This window comes from Cyanistes caeruleus, chromosome 23, assembly GCF_971803275.1.
Source record: "Cyanistes caeruleus chromosome 23, bCyaCae1.hap1.1, whole genome shotgun sequence".
NCBI lineage: Eukaryota > Metazoa > Chordata > Aves > Passeriformes > Paridae > Cyanistes > Cyanistes caeruleus.
In genome coordinates this window covers 4,676,362-4,696,361 of record NC_141723.1, presented here as the reverse complement: position 1 = coordinate 4,696,361, position 20,000 = coordinate 4,676,362, and the positions used below count along the sequence as shown (strand labels likewise).

General features: G+C 45.7%; 1 protein-coding gene across 8 annotated transcripts in view; it reads left to right on the top strand.

Annotated features, from left to right (window-relative positions):
• ARHGEF12 (Rho guanine nucleotide exchange factor 12) overlaps window positions 1-20,000 on the top strand; it is a 67,978-nt gene that overhangs the window by 24,951 nt on the left and 23,027 nt on the right. For 4 of the 8 annotated variants that reach the window (XM_086860955.1, XM_023941460.2, XM_086860956.1 and 1 more), the window contains exons 2-11: window positions 6,796-6,819; window positions 7,537-7,625; window positions 9,082-9,138; window positions 14,912-15,010; window positions 15,681-15,730; window positions 16,461-16,518; window positions 17,140-17,318; window positions 17,695-17,772; window positions 17,932-18,051; window positions 18,570-18,704. In XM_086860955.1, coding sequence (XP_086717081.1) covers window positions 15,692-15,730; window positions 16,461-16,518; window positions 17,140-17,318; window positions 17,695-17,772; window positions 17,932-18,051; window positions 18,570-18,704 — 609 coding nt within the window. In that variant the 5' untranslated portion in view covers window positions 6,796-6,819; window positions 7,537-7,625; window positions 9,082-9,138; window positions 14,912-15,010; window positions 15,681-15,691. The remainder of the gene's footprint in view (window positions 1-6,795; window positions 6,820-7,536; window positions 7,626-9,081; window positions 9,139-14,911; window positions 15,011-15,680; window positions 15,731-16,460; window positions 16,519-17,139; window positions 17,319-17,694; window positions 17,773-17,931; window positions 18,052-18,569; window positions 18,705-20,000) is intronic. The other 4 variants (XM_086860957.1, XM_086860954.1, XM_023941461.2 and 1 more) reach the window with 1 other exon arrangement.

The window sequence follows — 20,000 nt, the reverse complement described above, 5'->3', positions numbered from 1 at the left end:
GGCCCAACCACATATTTCAGTTTTTTCTTGCTTCAGGGAAGCTTAAGCTCTCTAGGCCTGGGAATATTTGTCCATGGCCTACTTCAAAATAAATAAATGAGTGAGAAAACTGGGTCATAAGTTCTGAAATCACAAGCTTGACCTTTCTCCTGTACCTGGTCACTTGTGTTAAATGGGTCATGCAGTAAAAGCTCGGAAAGGAAAAATCCTGAATGTTTCTTTTCTGCCATGAGCTCGTTTTGTGACAATTTTTGTGATGATAACATTTTCTGGAAGTCTTTTTAGAAAAACACTTGGCCTCTTTCAGCATTTGTGGTGTTTAATTTTTTTTTCCCTTTCGAAGCTGTCAATTTTTTTCTTTCCCAGAGGTGAAAACTGAGAGATTCAGTAATTTGTAACCAGTCACGTTGGGAAACCAGTAGGAAATTGCCTGGGATTTGGCAACCTCTGTTCCCCACCAATTTCTGAGCGGGGTTTGTGTTTGCTCTGAGCTACATTCAGTGGCCAAACCTTAGCCCTATTACTCAAATCTTGCTTTTAGTCTGAATCTAAAGGCAGCATTAAGGAAACATGAGCAACCTGGTTTATTTATGTTCCCTGCAGTGCCCCCCTCCCCAGTTCTCATTTGTTTGGCTACTTCCAGCCCCTTGTAGTGATATTAAACAATAAATGGCCTTGTGTGACAACTTCAGGGCGTGCAGAGGGAAGGCTGCTGCTGCTTCTGAGCCTTGGAAGTCAGTCAGGAGTGGAAGAACAGCCCTGGCTGCTGAAAATGTCCCTGTCCCCTCCCCTCTGGAGAGTTTCTGCGGGGACTCAAAGTTCTTGCAGGGTCCTGGCCTGAGCAGCGGAGCAGCACAAAGGCCACATTGAGAATGGCTGCTGGGGAAGCCCTCCTTCCTTGCCTGCCCAGTAAATGCAGCTCTTTCTCCATGAAAAGCCCTGACATCAGCTCTTGGAAAAATCCAAGTGCTTGTGTCATGGAAAATAGCTGAGGCACTTGCTTGGGCTGGGACTGAATGACTGAACTGTGGATGAAACTTCTCTGGAGATGCTTTTCTTCTTCCATTTCCGAATGTTGCTGTTCACAGAGAGACCGAAACCCTTCCCATCTCAGGGTTTTACAGGGAAGGACACTGAGGAAGGAGCTACAGCTGGCTGTAGTAAACCCAGAGTAGCCTGCTTGTCATTTTTGCAGGACACAGTAGGATGATACATTCCTGTATCATCAGGAAATTCCATGTGTGGAGGCAAATCTCCAAATTCTTGCTGTTTGTTTTATGGAGAAGATTTATCTTCGTGTTCTCTTTTTCTTTCATAATTTCAAGCTGGTTTCTTTTTCCTCTCTTCTTGCTCCCTTCTCATGCTGCCACCTTCTCTTCAGCCCTCTTGATGATGCCCTCACCCAGAGCCAAACCACAAGAACAAAAGAGAAATCTGTAGATGGGTATTTAGTTTTTAGAAGCATCCTGTGAAGGCAAGGCACCAGTGAGTTCTCTTTCCCTGTAGAAACACCTCCCTCTTGGAGCCCTGACCCTCCCCATCTTACAGATGGAACTTGCCAGCCTTCCAGACTTTGATTTTTATCAAATTCATCTTAACCTAGTTTAAGTGTTTTGCTCAGCACATTGGTTGCCATAGCACCAGTCCCTTGCATTGATCCATCTCCTGATCCATCAGGAAATATGCTGATGGGCTGTATTGGCTACTCTGCATTTTCTCTCCTAAAAGGAAAATGGAATGGCATACTCTGGTTATGGGTAGAGACATTAGTGGCCTGAAAAATGATATAATATTGAGTGGGAGGCATTTGCTGATGCTTTGTTAAGGCAAATGCAGCGCTGAGGCTGCTGGGGATGTTTGGGGGGTTTGACACACAAGGTGTGGGCTCTCCAACCCTAAATTTCCTGTGTTCCTTCTCTGAAGGCAGCTCCTGTCCGTGGAGCTGTCAGCAGTGCAAGGTTAATAATGCCAGGGAGGATTCCTCCATGAGTCACTGCGTCAGCTGTGCTGCCTGCCTCGGACTCCCACAAAAATAACACGGAGCTCGCAGTGCTCCCTCCCTCCTGCCTCCTTGCAAGTCCCTAAAATCCATCTGTAGGCTCTGACAGCTCCCAGGAATCCTCCCCATTTGGATACCTGTTTCCCTGCTCCCTGTGTCCAATCTGTTGCCATCAGTGTGCAGTGGGTTTTGTTGTTGTTGTTTGTTTTTATTTAGGGAAAAACCTCAGTGGTTTCCCGAGCTTCTGTGCTTTGATCCGTGGAAAAAGTGATCCAGCAGAAAGCTGCTCTTCCCGTGGGTTGATGCTGAGGTGAATGGACTGTGCTGGATCAGGGCTGTCCCAGCCTGGCTGGTGTGGTTCCAGCTGCTGGATGTGTTTCCTCCTGCTTGCTGCATCCCTGTTTTCCCTGGATCTGCCTGTCTGTTGTTACCTCTCTGCTCCTTTGGCTCTCCTGCTGCCCTGTGCCCTTTTCCTCAGGACACAAAAACTTCCTTCAGCTCAGTGGAAAGGTCGTGTTGGTGCTGCTTTGTGTCAGCACTCTCCCCTGAAACCTTTGTCAGGGCTTCTAAAAAGCTGCTCTGGTGGATCTGTGCCTTCACAACCCTGGAAAACAGATCCCCTTCCTTGTTTTTCTTTCATTCTGTCTCTTCCAAGATGAAATTCTGGGAGTTATTTGCAGAATAGCATTTATGTCAATGCTTACTGTGCTTACAGGGCACTTAAAACCTCCTAGATTTGACAGAAGATGCATCATTTCTCTGAGTGCTGTCAGTGAGGTCCAATCAGGGTGTTGAAAATGAAGTTTAATAGATATTAAAGGAGCTGGATGCACTAGGACTAGTCCTGCAATTGTTCAGTGATTTTTATCTGTCACCTAGGAGCAGACTTTGGTTTTCCCAGGATCTGTTTGGGGATGTATGAGCAAGAGGAGAGAACAATCCTGCTCAGCATTCCCAAATCTTGAACATCTGTCCCTGGGAGTGTCCAAGGCCGGGTTGGGTGGGGCTTGGAGCAGCCTGGGATAGTGGAAGATGTTCTTGCCCATGGCAGGATGAGCTCTAAGGTCCTTCCAACCCAAGCCATTCTGGAAGTCTGAGTGAGTTAAAATCACTTTTCACCAAAATCCATGGAGCTGATGGTGGCCAAAGGCCTCTCATTGACTCCTGACTTCATGGAAAGCTGAGTTAGGATGAGATTTTAAAAAGCCAGAGTTTAGGGGTTTATTTTTGTGGGGACTTCAAGATAACCTTTGGCTTTCCTCTTCTCCTTTTAAATGTGTCAAAAAGACCAGTGATCAACCCTGGGCTGTTCCTCCTCCTGAATTTGTCATGGTCAGTTGTGTTGGCTGCTTTTCCTTGAAATTTATAATTCATTCAGAGGGTTTTCCTGCAACGAGCAACATCTTATTTAAATGAAACTAATAAAGCACTGAAGCAGCTTCTATTGCAACTGTTCATCTCCTAATTAAAGATTAGTTCTGTCAAGCAAGCAGTTTTTGGCTGTTCTCTTCTGCACAGGTTTCACAACATTTCTTACTCATCTGGGCACAAGTTGGAGTAATTTCTCCTTGCGGGGTGCAAACACACACAAAGCTTCATCTCAGGCATGTGAGCAGTGCTGGAACTAAAGTTAGGCACATGAATAAATATTTCCAAGGTTGAGGCCCTTGTCTGAATCTAAATATTTTTCTCTTTGATCAGCTTTGGAGATAGCAGATACTTGAATTCTGGTAATATTTTAGTAGGGGAGGAAAAAGAAAACCCCAACATGGTTATCTGGATGCTGTGCTATTTATGGTCAGCTATATTTTCAACCTCCCGGACTAGAATGGAATGCTTTGTACTGCTGGAAGCTGGGAATCCTCCCTGCTCTCTGTGTTTTTTGACACATTAAGTCTTCAAATTACCTTTTTCTGCTTGGCTTCAAGGTGGTTATTAGGCACTGGTGGTGCATATGTGTGAGCTAACCTGAAATACAACGTTTAATCCACGGTGTTACTGCTTGTAGGTGTATTTTCCTCACTTAAATAGATTTTCCTAATGCAGCATGACTAAGAAGACACACTTGCAGTCATTTGATGCATTTAAATGACTCAAATCATTCGGACCCAGCATTTTAAAAACAAAATCTGACTTGGCTTTTAATTGGTGCTGGTATTTGGGAGAGTGGAACAACTTGTTTGAAAATGTGCTGATGTTCATCAGTTATCAGACAAAATGTCTACAGGGTTTTTATCGTGGAGCCTAAACTTGCCAGCTCCATTTGGAATTAAGGCTCCAGCTGTTCACCACACCCTGCTCTGCCTTCTTGCTGCTGTTTACAGTAGGAGGTGAAATATATTTTAATTTGAATTGTGTTGTGTTGGTTGCTGTAACACGGTGAGGGGATTTTCAGGGCTGCTTTCAAATTTAATATTTTAATTTAATAATATTTCCAAGTGAAGATGCACTGAAACACAGATAAACTCACAGGAGCTCCTCTCTGATCTTTGATTGGATTTTATCCATTTTTACTCTGTTTCCTGTGATCTTTGATTGGATTTTATCCATTTTTACTGTTTCCTGCTGTGGTGACGCAGTGTTTGGGAAATGAGGATGTCTTCCAGGTGGTATTCAGGCAGGGAAAAAGGAAAAGGGAAAAGGGAGGAACGTGGCACTGAATGCTCCAGTGAGGATCAGCATTGTAGCCTCATCTCAGCTGACATTTCCACCTAAAATTTCTGTGATTTCATAACTCAGTGCCCAGAATGATTTCAGATCCAGGAGGGGAGGTTTTTGGGGGCTGGAGAGCTTCACCTTCAGCCTGGCTGGACAAACTTTCCTACTCCATTGGTTTTAAGGACTACCTGTGGAGCAAAGGAAAGGCAGGAGATGGCGTGGAGAGGAGTGGTGGTTGTGCAGCACCCAGAGACTTTTCTGGGATCATCTACTGCCTCCATCCCTGCTTCCCAACCTACCCCTGCCTCCATCCCTGCTGTGGGCACAGCTATGAATTAGCAGCAGGGCATTTTGGCTCCCACCCCACAATAATTTTGTATTCACCGCTAACGTCAAAGCACAGAAAAAAATCCAGTGTTTTCAGCACTGCTTTATTTACAAAATCTTTAAAATTCCTTCCTAAATAATTAATCACCAGCCTAGGTATAATAAGCAGAAGAGGTTTTACACAGCTTCTGGTCCTGCAAAACAGGACATTTGTGTTTCACAGATAATAAAGAGCCCAAAAGGTGCAGCAGTGACCTCACTTTGTGTTGTCCACAAACTCTGCCTGTTGCTGCAGGAGCAGAGCCTGCAGTTCTGGGTGCTGATAAAAACCTCTGTAGGATTAACTTTGTCACTAAAATGCTTCGTTAAAATACTTACCAATGGTGTTAGGGTTTTTTATGCAGCTCAAAAGTTCAACTGCATCAGATAAAAAGATGGGGTGTAATTCATCCTAAGCATCTTTGCCTGTCTTTCCTTGGATTCCTTTTTTTTTTTTTTCCTCTTTTCTGCTTTTCAGTGGAACACTTGATTGCTGCTGCATCTGGTGGCTGCTCAGGGTTCAGGCAGGGTTAGATTGGCCCGAGATGACTTTTGTTTGCTTTCCTCTGGGATTCAATCTGTCTGTCTTGCACCGAGTCCTCCTTCACTGGCTGAAATTTTTAAATGGGAGGATGGGATGCTAAAGAGATGTGGCTTTGCAGGTAGAGCAGAACGAGGAGAGGATGTTTCTTGCTTGAATCAGAGTGGATTTCCCAGACTCTAAGATTAAAATAGAGCTTTGGGGGGCAGGAGGAAGGAGGATTACCACCTCTTGCCTTCAATTAATTAACTTTTTTCTGGTTATGCAATCACAGGCCCTATCTACCCCCTTAATTTGGAAGCTGCTGTTGTAGTTCAGCTAAATTCAGTGCTGTTATCTGAAAGATGGCAAGTGTCTTGCCGTGGATAATTATTTTCAGGAACAGGCAGACAACATTTTAATTCCCCTTGCCTAATGTGTCATCAGATGCTGGTTCTGGAGTTCCATATTAGTGCATGTTTGCACAGGGGATTGGCGTGTGGGAGCTGGCCAGTTTTGGGTGGATCCACAGCTCTTATCCAAGAGAGGGGTTGGGCTGGCTCTGCAGCCACTCGGGGCTTTCAGGTAACGGGGAGGGACTCACTGCAGCTTTGGGACTGGGATTTTCCTGCCTGGGCCACTCCAGCTGGAGTTATGGAGGAAAGGAAAGGGGAGGAGGTGACAAGAGGAGTATTTGGGGCAGTTCTGTGCTGCCAGTCAACGAATGCTGGTTGTGATAGTCTGGAAAACTCTGGGAGAACGGTTTGGTTCTGTGTGTTGGAGCAGTTCTGGGATGGGGCCATTGCTCAGCTCAGGAGCATAGAAATGCCACCTCCAGGGATGGGGACTCCAAACCTCCCTGGGCAGCTCCTCCCAATGTCCCACAACCCTTCCCATGGGGAAATTCCTGCTGCTGCCCAGCCTGACCCTGCCCTGGCACTTCCCTCTCATCCTTCCACTCGTCTGGGACAAGATTCCAAACCCCCCTTGGCTCCAGCCTCCTTCCACCTGGCTCTGGAGCTGCTCCTTATCCCTGTCCTGTTGTCCTTTTCTAATCCAGACTTGGGGACTGCTGGTCATTAACAAATTGGTTTGTTTAAACTAAAAACATTAAATAAAATTAAAAAAAAATAAAAGGTCATTTATTGCCCTGGTCACCTCTGTGGTGTTTGAATTGTGTGGGCTTGAATTTCTTGCCCCAGCACTTCATGAAAATGTATATAAATACTGAAAAACCTTTTTTTCTTTTCAGGTTTCCTCTCAAAAAACCTTCGAGGTGAGTTCCTGAAATTTGCTTTTTTTAACTGTATTGTAAATTATGCTGCAGCATTTTTGCAGGGGGAATTGAAGAGTTTAATACATAACATATATATATGTATATGTATTTATACAAGCACAGCTTGTAGTACCCATCACAAATGTGAGGAAATCAATATCCAGATGGGGATTAGGTGCCAAAAATAGATTAATTGGTGGTGTCCTTGGCATGGGGTGAGCATTTGCATTCTGTGACATGGCTGGGGGCTCATCTTACCTGAGATTTGAGATGGTCAGGGAAGGAAAGGGACACTGCTGGTACAGGATGTGCAGGTGCTTCCCTTCAGGGGAGATTCTAAATCTTTAGTTTTGGCATGCTGAGATATTTAAAGTTTGCTGGGAGAGATTTCAGGAAGGTTTTTTTCCCATTAAATTTATTTGGCTTTTTAGATAAAATATGGGCTGATGCAGAGTGATAAAGAAAATGCACTTGCTGTTACCAATTCTGGAGGTTACCAAGGCTGTTCCTGGAACCTTGGATCCTCTCCCAGAGATTGCAAGGGAGATCATTTTCCCCTTTGAATTCAGCCTGGGAATAAATTTTTTAAGCGAACTCGATGCCTACGTTTTAATCTGAATTTCTGGTGAGCAGGCAGAGCTGTGTGAGGTTTGTGTGAGCACCCAGGCAGCTCCTGCGGGCTCTGGTGTGAGGATTTTGTGCTTTTCTGTGCCCCAGACACGGCAGCATTCTGAGCAGAGAGTCTCCAGCAGACAAGAAGCAGAAGGTTGAGCGCTGCAGCAGCACCCACGACTTCGATCCCACAGGTAAAGTCCTAAAATTCGAGGAAAAAACCCCAAACAAAAGCACTGGGAAGCAGAGGAAGAAATGATTTTAATGTGGTTTTCAGAGCTGTGTTGTTCTGCAAAGGCAGTGTGGGCATTGAAATGAATGTGGGCTTGATTTTAAACACCCTCATAATCGACCTGGATTAGTGTATCAGTAAATAATTATAACAACTTCCACTTCCAGCTAAGTCAGGAGGCAAAGGCTGTAATTAGCTGTGAGGAGTTCTTCAGTGAAGTCTGAAATTGGAGATGTGGTTGGCTCAGCCAGGGCTGGGTTTCCCTGCTGGAAATTTTAATTTTGGGGGGTTTGTTTTGTTCTTTAGTCCATTCTGATCCCTCTTTGGCCACTTGCAAAGTGAATTTGTGATGCATTTGAAGATAAGCACCTCATTTTAAAGGGTTTGCTATCCTACTTTTATTTAGCCTACTTTTATTTTAGTCAAATTAGGGAAATGAGGGTGCACACGGGATTCTTGTTCTCTCTGAACCTCTCACTCAATACCTGCTCATGAAATGCCTGCCAGGCTCCTGTCTGAGCCTCCTGGCCCCATGCAAGGTGCATTTTTCCTGTCTGTGCATTCAGGCTCTTCCCTGGGGCTTGGGGAAATCAGGGGAGGTGAATGGAAGTGGGGCACAACTTGTAGGGTGTGGGGTTTTTTGTGCACAAGGATGATGTTTATCAACCAGCCTGGTAATGGTTTCTGCCACTGGCTGCATGAGTCCTTCCAGTGTGCACAAAATAAATGAAAACTGGCTTTAAAAGCCAGTTAAAAACATCCTGTAAGGGAAAAAAAAAAAAAAAAACTGGTTTAGTGCTCATCTTCTTTTCCTTTGTCCTTTGGGATAGGTAATGTAAAGTGGTTTCAGGTTGGGAGAGGTCTCAGGCTGTGAACTCATTTTGTAGAAAGAATTTAATTTCTCCAGAAACAAGCTTCAGGAATTCTGTAATCTTAATTTGCAGAAAGTCACTCCAGTGTTGAGAGCTGTTACCTGGCCCCGTGTTTGTGCTTTGCTAGGGGAACTCTGCACTGCAGCCTGCAGAAAACCCTTCTCTTTCTGAGGGGTGAATTCAGGATGCTGAAGTGCTGTGCCTGTGCTGATTTTATTGACTCTGGGGAGAAGCACTGCCAGAGTCTCCGTGCTTGGACTGGTTTTTATCTGTAGTGACTGCAGGGAACTCCTCTGGTTGTGTCCTAGCTCCTGTAACAGATTCTGTGTGCTGTTACCTGTGTCTCCGTGTATTATTCACCCCTTATTCCAAGTGTTCCACCTGTGTTTTGTTCACATCTTATTTGTGTTTTGCACGATTTAACCCGATAAATCCAAGTCTGTTTTGGTTTTTTTTTTTCCATGAAGTTTGGTTTTTTTTTTTTTCCTCATGTTTGGTCTCCATATTTTCTATATCTCTCTCTCCTTTTCTCCTGCTCTCGTGCAGATAGCTCCTCCAAGAAGACAAAGTCTAGTTCTGAGGAGAGTAGATCCGAGACGTATGGTAAGCCAAAGCTGCAGCCTCCCCCCTGGGCAGCTCCTGCTTTTCCTGTCTGTGAATCCCAGACTTTTCCCCTCCCCTGATCTGCATGGTTGGCTCTGCAGCAGGGACTGCCCTTCCATCCTGCTTCAGTTCTCAGCTTGTAGTGTGCTAGTGGCTGGGAAACGTTTGGTCTGGTGTCGCTGGGTGCTGCTGCCAGTGAGGACACAGCTCCCAAAGGCCTTGGTGCTTCTTGGAAAGTCTCTGCCATGTTCTCACCGTGGAGGCTGGAGCAAGGGATTTGTCCTCCTGCATTATTTGTAGGTGTTCTCTGGCAGTTCCTTTTGACAGAAATGGAAAAATGTGAATAATTTAAATAAATGTAAGGATGTGAAGTTCCCTGTTCTCTGTCCCAGAGACAGGGAGTGACCCTGCACTCCTGGGCTTGTTGGCTGCAGTAAATGTCACATAACAAGCTGGGGATGGGATTATCCCCACACATCCTGGTGCTGTCCCTACACCATGTGGGGCCTGTTTGCTCCCTCAGCTTTCCCAGCTGTGTCAGTCTAGGGGCTGTGACATTCCTCCTGCTCTAATCACTTATTCCACTTCCAGTCCCTGTTGATATTTGCATTCAGACCTTAGGCTCTAGAAGGCAACAAGTATCCACGAGTTGTTTTTTGGATCCTATCAGCATCTTCAGCCCCTTGGACTTGGGCTGAATCTGGCTGCATTTCTTATTTCCAAGTGTGCATGTCTTGACTGCAGCCATTGGTTGCCCTTCTTTTCCTTTATTATTTTGCTTTTTTTTCAAATTCACGTTTAAAACAGTCTGTGGCACTTTCTGATTTCAATCTGTTCAGAAAATTGCTGCTGCTAAACCTGCTGTGGGATTTTGGATGACTCTTCCAGGATCATCAGCTTTATCATTTCGCTGGAATAAAACTGCCAGGTCTTCATGGCTGAGCTCCAGCTTCTTATCCCACCTCTGGAATACAAAGTGATGCTGTCAGAGCAAGAAACACTAAAAAATAATCAAACAGCACCAACCCTGAAGAGTTTAAACCAACACAGGCATGTTAGGAAAAGCTGGTACAGTCTGGGGAGGTGTGTCCTGTGCTTTCTGTGAGATCTCTTCACTTCCCCTGGAATTTTGAATCATACACTTCTTTTTTTTTAAAAAAACAAAACACAAAGTAATATGATAGTCACGTTCCTCAGGGTGTGAGAGTGTTCCTTCAGAAGCTGTAAACAGCTTTGGAGGGTGCCTTGATGGAAACCTGTCTCGGGGAGAGCTGGCTTGCTGCAGCTTGTCATTCCTCCTGCCACCCTCCCTGGGAAGGAGCAGGGAGAGAGGGCTGGAGCAGCGGGGGTTTGGGGATGATGGTTTTGTGCTTCTGAAGCCAGGTTAGTCAGGATAAGCAGACCCCTGTGCTCATTTCTGCCCACTGCTGTGGGGTAATGACAGGAAACACTTGCTGGCTTTGCTGGGACATCTCGCTGTTCTGCCTTTCCACATGTGCCAGAAACAAACACAACTTCCTGACGGGAGCTCTGACTTCCTGCAGATGCTGTCCCCGTGTCCAGGATCCCTGGGAGCAGCTCCCACTCATCCTTCCTTCCCAGTGGCCTTGCCCTGCCTTTTGTCTGATTTTCCCAGGTTTCTCTGGAATGTGTGCAGAGCTCTGCTGTTTGCTTTGGAAGGGACCAAACTATTCCAAACCCTCCAAGTAGAAATACTGTACTGATATTTTCTGCACTGCTGACTGGATGGGGGCTGCCTGCTGGAAAGGGAATTACAGGGAAGGCTGGAATGACAGCAGGAAGAGGAGGTGTGGCTTTGGTGGGGTTTTGTTCTCACCTCTTGAAATTTTTAATTCAGGAGCCAGAATTTTTTGAAGTGTGTGAGTGGCTTGGAGGGGCAGAAAGGCAGGGAGGGGAATTGTTCAAACGCACAGAAATTAATTTATAGTGACGTGAAGCTCTCAGTGAGATATTTTCATTCATAAACCAAACCATCTCACATTTGTATATTCAACAAAATTCAGATTATCAGGAGAGAGAATGAGTGTAGTTTGTTGTGCTGTAATTAATGCTATGATCTCCCATGATATTTAATATCTTTTTCCCAAAGTAGCATTTTCATCTCTTAAATGAACTTAAAACTGAAATTATCTTTCAGGGCGGTAGGTGAGGTATCAGTTTGTTTCCTTTTCCTCGCAACCTGGTTGGTCTCCAGAAATTCTTTGGAGAATCCAAATATTTTTCTCCAAAAACTCTTCCTCTATATTTAGCAATCATCAGTTTCTGGCCTAAATATTAGCCTGGACTTGACACAAACTCTTTCATAGATTTTCTCCAACTTTGAGATAAGTTTTTGGTTTTTGTTTTGAAACCCCAGATTTGAGATGTTTTTAAATTGAAACTTATTCTCTCTGGGTTTGGTTTTTTTTTGCAGTCCTTACCAGCTTTGTGTCTTAATGTTGTGGCCACCGTTTTTCCAGAGATATTTGCCTTTCTAACAGTTCTGTTTTTCTTTATGGAGCAGCATTTCTGACAATATTTTATAGACAGCTTCCCAAATGAAGTGAAACATTCAGCCACCCTCAAAACCCCGAGGAGTTTGGCTTTTTTGTTTATGGAATGATTAATTTCAAATCTCTCCATTAAATTGCATTTTCCTATGGTGGCCTCATGCCCCCAGGGGAGGTTTGAGTTCCCAAATCTCAGCTCCTGGGGATTGTGCTGCAGACTCTGGAAATGGAATTCACATCCCATGGAATCCCAGGCTTCTTTGTGTTGGAAGAATCCTTAAAAATGATTTTGTTCCAGGAGCACCTTCCACTGGCCCGGGTTGTTCCCTGCCCTGTCCATCGTGGTCTCTCCATTCTCTCAGTCAGGATTTTAGAGCTCTGTTTGTTGCTGAAACAATCCCTGTATTGTTAAATAACTTCCAGATAGGATGCAGAGAAGAGCAAAATAAAAATGAGCTTCCCAGAGAAGCTGTTGGACAGCCCAGATGTGTCTGGCCAGGCTGTTGGAGACAATTGTTTTGGCCGTGGGCTGTCAGTGACCTTGAGAAGTTCAGACTTTGCCCTTCCACCATCCCAAAGTCGCTCTTGGAGTGGGGCTGGAGAAGGGAGAGGGACGAGTGCCACCTATTGAAGCTCCTCTCAGCTTTCCTTGCAGTTTTCCTCTCTGCTTTCACTTTTAATTTTAACCTCTTTAACTCCAGCATGACTTTGGCTGCTTTGTTGTACTCCTGGCTTGAGTCTACGCTAGTGATTTTGGGGGAATTTTCATCTCCATGAGGACTAAAAACATTAAAATTGGTTCTTTTTCCTCCAGAATTTTAGGAATCCACTCAAGACACAAACAGAGGCTGATATTAAATCATAGTTAAGTGATGTCTCCTCACTTCATGACATAAAGATACTGTTAAGGAAAACGAAAATAGGAGCGAGATAATTATTGATTTAATTTTGAGTACTGTCAGTGATGAATTCTGTTGGCTTTGTAATACTCACTGGGTTTCAGGTGGAAAAAATGAAATATCATGGTGGGATATTTCAAAAAGAGCAGAGTAAAAGCACTTGAAGGGTGCTTCAGGCAGTGAGTGCTGTCAGAGCTGTTCTAGTTCTTCAGGTCACAGTGTTACCTCCAGGAAACTTCCAGATAACTTCATCAAAATCACTCTAAAGCGTGTCTCAGTCAAGTGTGGTGTCTCCTCCACCTCAGTCCAGCCTTTTATATAGGATTAGGAGTAAAGTGTATTAAAGGGTAAAGCAATTACGGACTAATTTCAGGTTGAGTTGTCCTAATTTCAGTTGTTTCTCCATTCTAAATTTATAAGGTGGTCTTGGGTGAAATTGAAGTTTGTGGAAAGAGTTTTCACTTGAATAAACTTGAATTAAATTCAGTTCTGCTCTGCCAGGTCAGTTTATGTTGTGTGGGCACTGCTTTGGCATTGGGCTCATCCAAAGAGGGAGCTCATCAGTAGATCCAAGGATTATTCTGAAGAAAAAGAAATCCAGTGGCAGAGCAGACTCGGGGCTCTCTGTGGCTTTAAACAAGGCCAGTCCTCGTGAGTCAAAAGCTGAGTTTAGTGCCTTACTCATCGGAGTGGGGCTGGCAGGGAGCTGGAAAAGAGCTTTTCTCTGAAATAGCACCAGTTCCCACACCCCAGCCCCGGGCATCATTCTTGGGAAGTGAGACTTCAAGGAGCTTGGTCACATAAAAGAAGGGGAGGTGCACAGGGAGAGGCACCTTCCTTCACTTCTCCCTGAGCACAGGGGGTGAAAGGTGGGGGGATTTTCCTTTCCATCCCTTCCCCTGCAGGTGCCAGGTATATCCCGTGCTTCGCTCCTGCTTTGTTGGCAGGAGGGGAATTCCTGGGATGTGATAGTGCTGCACAAGTCCTGGAATACTTTTTCCACTGCTCCCACACCCATTTTCATCTGTGCCACGCTGGAGGAGAGCAGGACTGGCTGGGCAGGCAGTGTTGGCTCTTGAGGCTCCTCATTTCCATGGGGAGTTGCTCCAGAGAAGTGAAAGGAGCCGTGGTGGTTTGGGAGCAGCGTGAGACACGGGAATGACTCCCTGCTCTGTTACCATTCATCCCTTAAAACTCATTCCAGAAAAGCCAGTCTGGCTGGGACAGCATCTTCCCAACTCCCCATCTTCCCTCCATACCAAACAAAACTGCTGCAGTTTTGGAATACGATTTGGGAGAGCTCTGATTTCTTTCTCAAGGTGCCAGTGTAGTAATTGTGCCTTTAGAAATGGAAAAGAAGAGCAAGCTGTTAGAAATAAGGGTGATGGAAATAAAAGAACGTTGGGGCAGCATTTTACAGAGTTCCTGAAGCCACTTTTCAGGATGAGGGCTGCGTTGTGGGAGGATTTTTGCAGGTGCTCCTAGGGAAGTGCTTGGCAAGGAATATGCCAGGGCTGCTGCTTGCTTGTGCTTTCTCTTTCCCTTAGTTCATTTCCAGGTGAACAAAAGACATCCCCAGCATTTCACCTGGTCCAAATGCTGCACCTACCAAATGAATTTATCTCTGCAGCAGCATTTGTGTTCACATTACACTGAGCATACCAGGAAACAAAACAAGTTGCCTTTGATGTCTCACAGCAAATTAAAGGAGGGGCACATTCAAATTCATCTCCTGGGTTTTTGGCCCTGGACTGATTTAATTTCAGAAGTCCCATTCAGGACAGTTAAATGTGGCTTTTACTTCTTCACCTCTGCTGTTCTGGCTCTGTGCAATATTTCACCTGGAGCAGAAGGTGCCTCAGGAGGAGATTTTGGCTGAGAACTGGGAGAACTTTTCCTGATCAATAAATCTGTTTTAGCCCAACCCTCTCGTATTACTCTGAGGGATTTGTGCTTCTGTTTTGGAGCAGCTTTAGGAGCTGTGAGGTGTTTTTGGTGCTGCAGCAGCACCTGACAGCTCTCTAAACTATTAATGCAGACAAAGGGAAATCCTGCTCATTGGTGTGGGTACTGCTGCTCCTCTTTAAAAGCTGCTTTTCCCTCAGGTTGTGTCTGACGTGCCAGAGCTGTCTGCATCTCTGTTTTGTGTAGCTGGAGCAATAAGCTTGACCTGTCTTGACATCCCTCTCCATTTCTGGACTTCTGCCCTGTTCCTGTCTCTCCTACATTCTCCCTGTGCTGTGTTGTCCCCGTTCCTTTGAGTGCTCTGTGATTATCTGGGAGGATCAGGTTTTGGACTGATGCCTGGCTTGTGTCTCTGTGTTGCTGTCCTCTCTGTGCTGCCCTCTCCCCGTGTCTCCCCAGGCCTGGTGCAGAGGTGTGTGGTGATCCAGCGGGATGAGAACGGCTTCGGGCTGACGGTCAGCGGGGACAACCCCGTCTTCGTGCAGTCCGTCAAGGAAGGTGAGAGCATCCCCCAAACCTGCCAGCTTCCCATGGGGATCCTGGAACTGTGTGTGAGAAAACTCCCCAAAGTCCTCCCAGGTGGTGTGGCTGCATCTTGGGATGTGCAAGGTCAGGGTTGAGCAGTGAATCCTTTCCTCCGTCTCTCCTCCCAGGCTCTGTGAGAAAGAGAGGACACAGCTTTAAACTGTGACAGGCAAAGTTTAGCCTGGATAAAAATCAGGATAAAAATTCTTCACTGGAAGAGTGCTTGGGCACTAGAGTTGTCTGCCCAGGGAGGGGATGGAGTCACCATCCCTGGAGGTGTTCAAAACATGACAGGAGGTGACACTCGGTGCTGTGGTTCAGGAGATGAGGAGGTGTCAGGTTATGGGTTGGATTTACTGATCTCAAAGGTCTTTTCCAACCCAGTGATTCTGTGATCTGGTGGGTTTGGAGTTGCCCTCTTGCATCCCAGGGGAAGGAAAGGACCCCTTGGGACATGGTGGGATCATGTCCTGATGTATCCAGTGCCAGGTGAAAGCAGAACCACTCTGGACTCAGATTTCACTGGCGGAGGAAGCTTGGCTGGGTGCAGGAGTGTTTTGCATGTTTTACAGAAATCTCAAAACCATTTCTGCTCTAAATGATTGTATTGAAACGGGAACTAAGTGATTTCTTGCCTCTCCAGATGGAGCAGCCATGCGGGCTGGAGTGCAGACAGGTGATAGAATTATCAAGGTAAGGGCATAGAAATTGTGAGAGAAATGGGTCCTTTGTACTAAAGGAGCTCTGTCCCCGAAAAAGATGGCATTGATGTGTCTGCTGTGGTGTTTGTGTTGGGAATGGTCTGAGCTTCAGTGTTCTGGGGATGACTCTCCTCCAAATCCTCATTTTAGATTTTATGGACAAGTTCCTGCCAGGTTCAAGTATCACAAATACAATAAAACCAGAAATGGCAGGGAAGAGAGGGAAAGCAGAGTTGTTAATAATGACCTGTAAATAAACAGCCTGCCTGAATTGTTGTTTTCCCCTTAACTGCTCTCCAATCCATGTTCTTTTTTAGTCCCAAGCAAGTAAGAAATCAAGTCAGTAACTTAAAAAGACTCTGTGAACTATTGCTGCAAAATGCTACAGCGGCTCCTGACACAGATGGAGCTGGGGTTCCAACCAGGCATTGAAATTAATGAATTCAATTAGCTACCCTGTTGTTTTTCTGCCCAGGCAGAGATGGATTGCCTTTTTTTTGTTTGTTTGTCTGCCTGCTTGAGGTCCCTTGGTGTGTGCAGAGTTTTCTTTTTGCAGAGCTGAGATAAACTGTTAGAAGGATAAATAATTTATCTGGTAATGTCTTGAGAGAGGCAGTAATGGAGATGGGGGAGGAGAAAGTGCTGCTGTTCTTCTGGTGGAATGTAGGGAACTGCTTTGGGAATCAGGAGCCAAACACTGAATTTCTCCCCTCCCTGCCCAGGTGAACGGGACTCTGGTGACACACTCGAACCATTTGGAGGTGGTCAAGCTGATCAAGTGTAAGTAAAGGCAGGTGGCTCTAGTGTCACCTTCAGTGGCATCATTTTGAGGGCCTGGTCAGGTGCCAAGGGTGAGGTCAATGCTGAGAGATAAAGGGAGTGCGTGAAACAGGGAAGCGAAATTGAAATTATTTTGACGTCCTGAATTTAAGCTGATACATTCTCCTGTAGCTTCCCCTTAACTTAATGTTTGAATGATCACCAAGCCTTGCCTGGTGCATTCCCACCTTTTATTTCCACCTCAAATACCAGAGCAGGGGAGGCACTTGATGTGCATTGCTGTGTGATGCCTGCACAGCACTACAGGAAATACGTTCCTGGTGGATTTTCTCGTAGGAGGAAGGAGGTGGTGATGGTTCCTTCCAGCCTGACGTGGTTTATTTTGTGTGTGTGCATGCTGGAAGTGTAACCTGCAGGGCTAAAAATCAGATTGCTTGCTTTATAAGGGCTGATTCTCATGGAAGTTTTTGGGAATATTTGAAATTTAAGCAGATTTCTACAGCAAGCAGCGCTCTCAGGCTCATTTGGAGGAGGAATGGTGTGAGTTCTGCCTGCAGGGAAATCAGAGAAGCACGGAAACCTCTCTGTGTGTGACCTGTGCCTGTCCTTGTGTCCCCACAGCGGGTTCCTATGTAGCTCTCACTGTCCAGGGGCGCCCTCCAGGGTCACCCCAGATTCCCTTGGCGGATTCCGACGTGGATCTGGCAGCTTTTGGGCATATGTCTCCCATCATGGCATCCCCCCACTCGCCTGGCACGTCAGGGAATGCAGAGAGGATCACCAGCCCAGTGCTCATGGGGGTAAGGTTTGAAGCTCTCTTTCCAAAAGGAGAAATGGAATCAGGTGGTTTTGGCCTGAATTTTTTTTTTTTTTTCACTTGAAACTGGCATTGGGATATTTATCCTGTCAGTGGGTATTTACTCACTTAAGAAAAAGCATTTTTCAAGTAAAAATACCCAGTCCTGTCTGAGGTAGTATAAAAACCTCTATTTCTATTGTTGGTAGCTGTTCAAAATTAAGCAAGAGTACATAGGATAGGGTTGGGAATTTGGATTGCTTCTCATAGGGCTTTTCAGAGCCTATTTTTAGGAAGCAGGTGAAAGATGTACATGTCCATTTTCCTTATCTGCTCAGCTCCCCCAGCAAACCCAACCTTAATCTCTCTGCATTTCCTAGGAGGAGAATAACATTGTCCACAGCCAGAAGGTGGAGATCCTGAGGAAGATGCTCCAGAAGGAGCAGGAGAGGCTGCAGGTACTGGAGTTGTGCAGGTTGGAGAGAGCTGGGGGAAGTGATGCAAAGAGGGGTTGTTAAATCACAATATATCAGCAGAGCTGTGTAAAACAGACTTTCTGTAGCAGCTCCTGGGGTGTGCAGGTGTTAATTGAAGAGAGATAAACAATTCTTTTGCAGTTCCTGCAGGAGGAGTACAGCAGAGCCCCCTCCACCCGCCTGCTCAAGGAGATCCAGGAGACAAAGAAACACATTCCTCAGCTGCAGGAGCAGCTGTCCAAGGCCACAGGCTGCACTCAGGTAACAGGCCCAGCCCTGGGGATGCTCCCAGGCACAATCCAGGCTGTTCTGGGCAAGCTGGAATTGCTTGGACAGGCAGGCTGCACCCTCTACAGCTGGGATTTGAAGCTGGCACTGTCGTCTCAAATGCAGAACATTTTACAGTGGGCTCTCAGCTCATCTCTGAAAAGCCTGCTTTTAAGAACAAGTGCAAGCAGTGATGTGTTTATTATCTGTCAGTGCAACTTAAAATACACCCATGAAATCATTCTTGGAAGCTTTAAACAATTTTGTTTTCACTTTTGAAAAAAAAATAGAAATAAATGTAGGCTGTGTCATTTTTTCCCTTTTCCCTTGTGTTTAAAGTGCTGGAAACTTGGTGTGGTTATTGTTGTTTTCTCTTAGAACATCACTGCAGTCTTTTCTAGATAAATTAAGGTTTTAGGAGTCATGTGAACTACCTGGCTTTTGAAGGAGTTGATGGAAGGATGGTCTCCTGAAATGCTCTTCTGTCTCCCAACTCCCTTGGATCTTTGCAGGATGGAGTCCTGTCCTCCCGGGCGGTGTCCGAGGCGCTGCAGATCAGCGAGGGGGAGGCAGAGAGTGGGGACAGTGGCAGCAAACTGGATTTCAGTGGTGACAGCCCCTCCAGACCCAACAGTGACATTGCTGATGTGAGTCTGGGGCAGCCCCAGGGCTTTGCTTCTCTCCCTCTTGCATTTGGGTTTCCTTGGCAGATTGTTTGTGTGTGTTGTCTTGGGTAAAGCTGTGCATTACTGGAACAGGCTCCTCAGTGCCCACCAAAACCTTTTCCCTATGAAAACCTGTTCCATTGGACTGTTGTTAGGGACTGGGAGAGAAGAAATTTGGGGTTTTTTATCCAGGATTAGATTGTTCTGGCGTTAATCCCTGTAACCAAAGATGGATGCCAGCATCCTGCTCAAAACTCATTTGCCAATTAGAGCATCTTTGAAGGGAAAGATTCCAACTGCAGCACCGTGACTCAGATCCAGGCAGCGTGCCCTGAAAGTGGGAAAGAGCCTTCCTTCTCCCAAATCAGCTTCAGTTGCTGCCACCAGCAAAGGCTCTTGGTGTGCTCACTCATTAGTTACCAATCTGTGTGCTCCTGTGCTCTCCCTTGGTGCCTGATCCTTAATTAAGTCACTGTCTGATTAGTGCAGGGGAATTGAGACTCTCTGCTTGGATTTGGCCTAAGTTTGTTGATTAACTTAAGGATGTGGGAGCTAAATTTGTCCCAGCAGTCGGAAGTGAAAGGGAGGTGGGTGGGATGGGAGCGTTCACGGCTCTGTTTTGAAACATTCCAACTCCAAATCTGACCAGATCCCACTCAGTGTTTGTGTTTAATAAATGCACAACAAAATTCATAATTATCTTTCTAATAATCATCATCCTGTCAGTATTGGGGATGGTATTTGACCAGTGCAGGTGATTGGCACACCAAACATTCCAGCTTTTCTGTCCAGCTCTGAGAAATTTCAGGACTGGGGGCAAAAGAAACCTTTGGAAGTGGAAAAAGTTCTGCAGCTGGGAAAAAGCAAGGCTGGAAAGCAACAGCCTGAGTAGTTGCCTGGCTGGAAAGACCTTTGGACACAGAAAATGGGCCAGCAGCACCTGGTTTTTGCAAATAAGGCTCTGCTGGGCTCCGTGAGCAAGAGGATTGCTGGCAGATGGGAGGAGAGAGCTGAGCTGTGAGAAAAGGTGGAGAGAGCAAGAAAGCCAAGGGCTGGGGATTTTACAGCTCTGCTGTTGCTCAGTCACCAGATTTCTGACCAAAACTTCTGCATTCACTTGAGTTTGGGTTTTTTTTTATTTGCTTAACTGTGCATGTAGGACACAGACTTTACCCTGGTTTGTCACACCTCCTTTTTCCTGTGAGAAAGGAGAACTTTTTGGCTGTTGTGGCTGACAGACTGCACTGTGCAGTTCTCACTTTCCTGGATTTGCTGGGA